At 60.6% G+C, this 770-nt stretch overlaps 1 protein-coding gene across 1 annotated transcript; it reads left to right on the plus strand.

Annotated features, from left to right (window-relative positions):
* Positions 1 to 4: 4 nt before the first annotated feature.
* LOC102252097 (rho-related GTP-binding protein RhoN) lies at positions 5 to 710 on the plus strand (the record flags this gene model as incomplete). Its single annotated transcript, XM_005885501.2, has 1 exon — positions 5 to 710. A coding segment is annotated over one exon (423 nt), but the record flags the coding sequence as incomplete, so codon positions are not given.
* Positions 711 to 770: the final 60 nt, after the last annotated feature.

Raw genomic sequence — 770 nt, forward strand, 5'->3', positions numbered from 1 at the left:
CAGCCGACCAGAAACACTGGACAGTGTCCTCAAGAAGTGGCAAGGGGAGACTCAGGAGTTTTGCCCCAATGCCAAGGTTGTGCTGGTTGGCTGTAAGCTGGACATGCGGACCGACCTGGCCACGCTGAGGGAGCTGTCCAAGCAGAGGCTGATCCCTGTTACACATGAGCAGGGCACTGTGCTGGCCAAGCAGGTGTGGGCCGTGTCCTACGTGGAGTGCTCCTCCCGGTCCTCTGAGCGCAGCGTCAGGGATGTCTTCCACGTGACCACAGTGGCCTCCCTTGGCGGTGGCCATAGGCAGCTGCGCCGTACTGACTCACGCCGGGGACTGCAGCGATCCACTCAGCTGGCAGGAAGGCCCGACCGGGGGAATGGGAACGAAGGCGAGATACACAAGGATCGAGCCAAGAGTTGCAACCTCATGTGAGGAGCCCGGGAGGGGCAGAGCGTCAGGAGGGGTGGTGAAGGGCACAACTGTTCCCCTGCCTGCGCCCTGGCTTCCTGACCCCCTGACTGGCTGGAACTTCAGGGCAGGTTGAGTGAGCAATTCTCCTGGGCAAGGGACCTGGAGGCAGAGGGTACCATCATTCCCCACACTCTCACCCCCCTCCTCTCCATAGGAAGCTGAGGGTGCTAGCAGAGCAGGCATCTGGATCGGGAGCTGGGTCGGGGCAGGGGGTTTAGGGAAGCTGGCGAGCGGTGACCTTGGTTGAGTCTCAGTATATGAAGAGTGCCATATAAGCATAACCAATGGACATAAGACACTGGGG

Source organism: Myotis brandtii, unplaced genomic scaffold (genome assembly GCF_000412655.1).
Source record: "Myotis brandtii unplaced genomic scaffold, ASM41265v1 scaffold9093, whole genome shotgun sequence".
In the NCBI taxonomy this organism is placed as follows: Eukaryota; Metazoa; Chordata; class Mammalia; order Chiroptera; family Vespertilionidae; genus Myotis; species Myotis brandtii.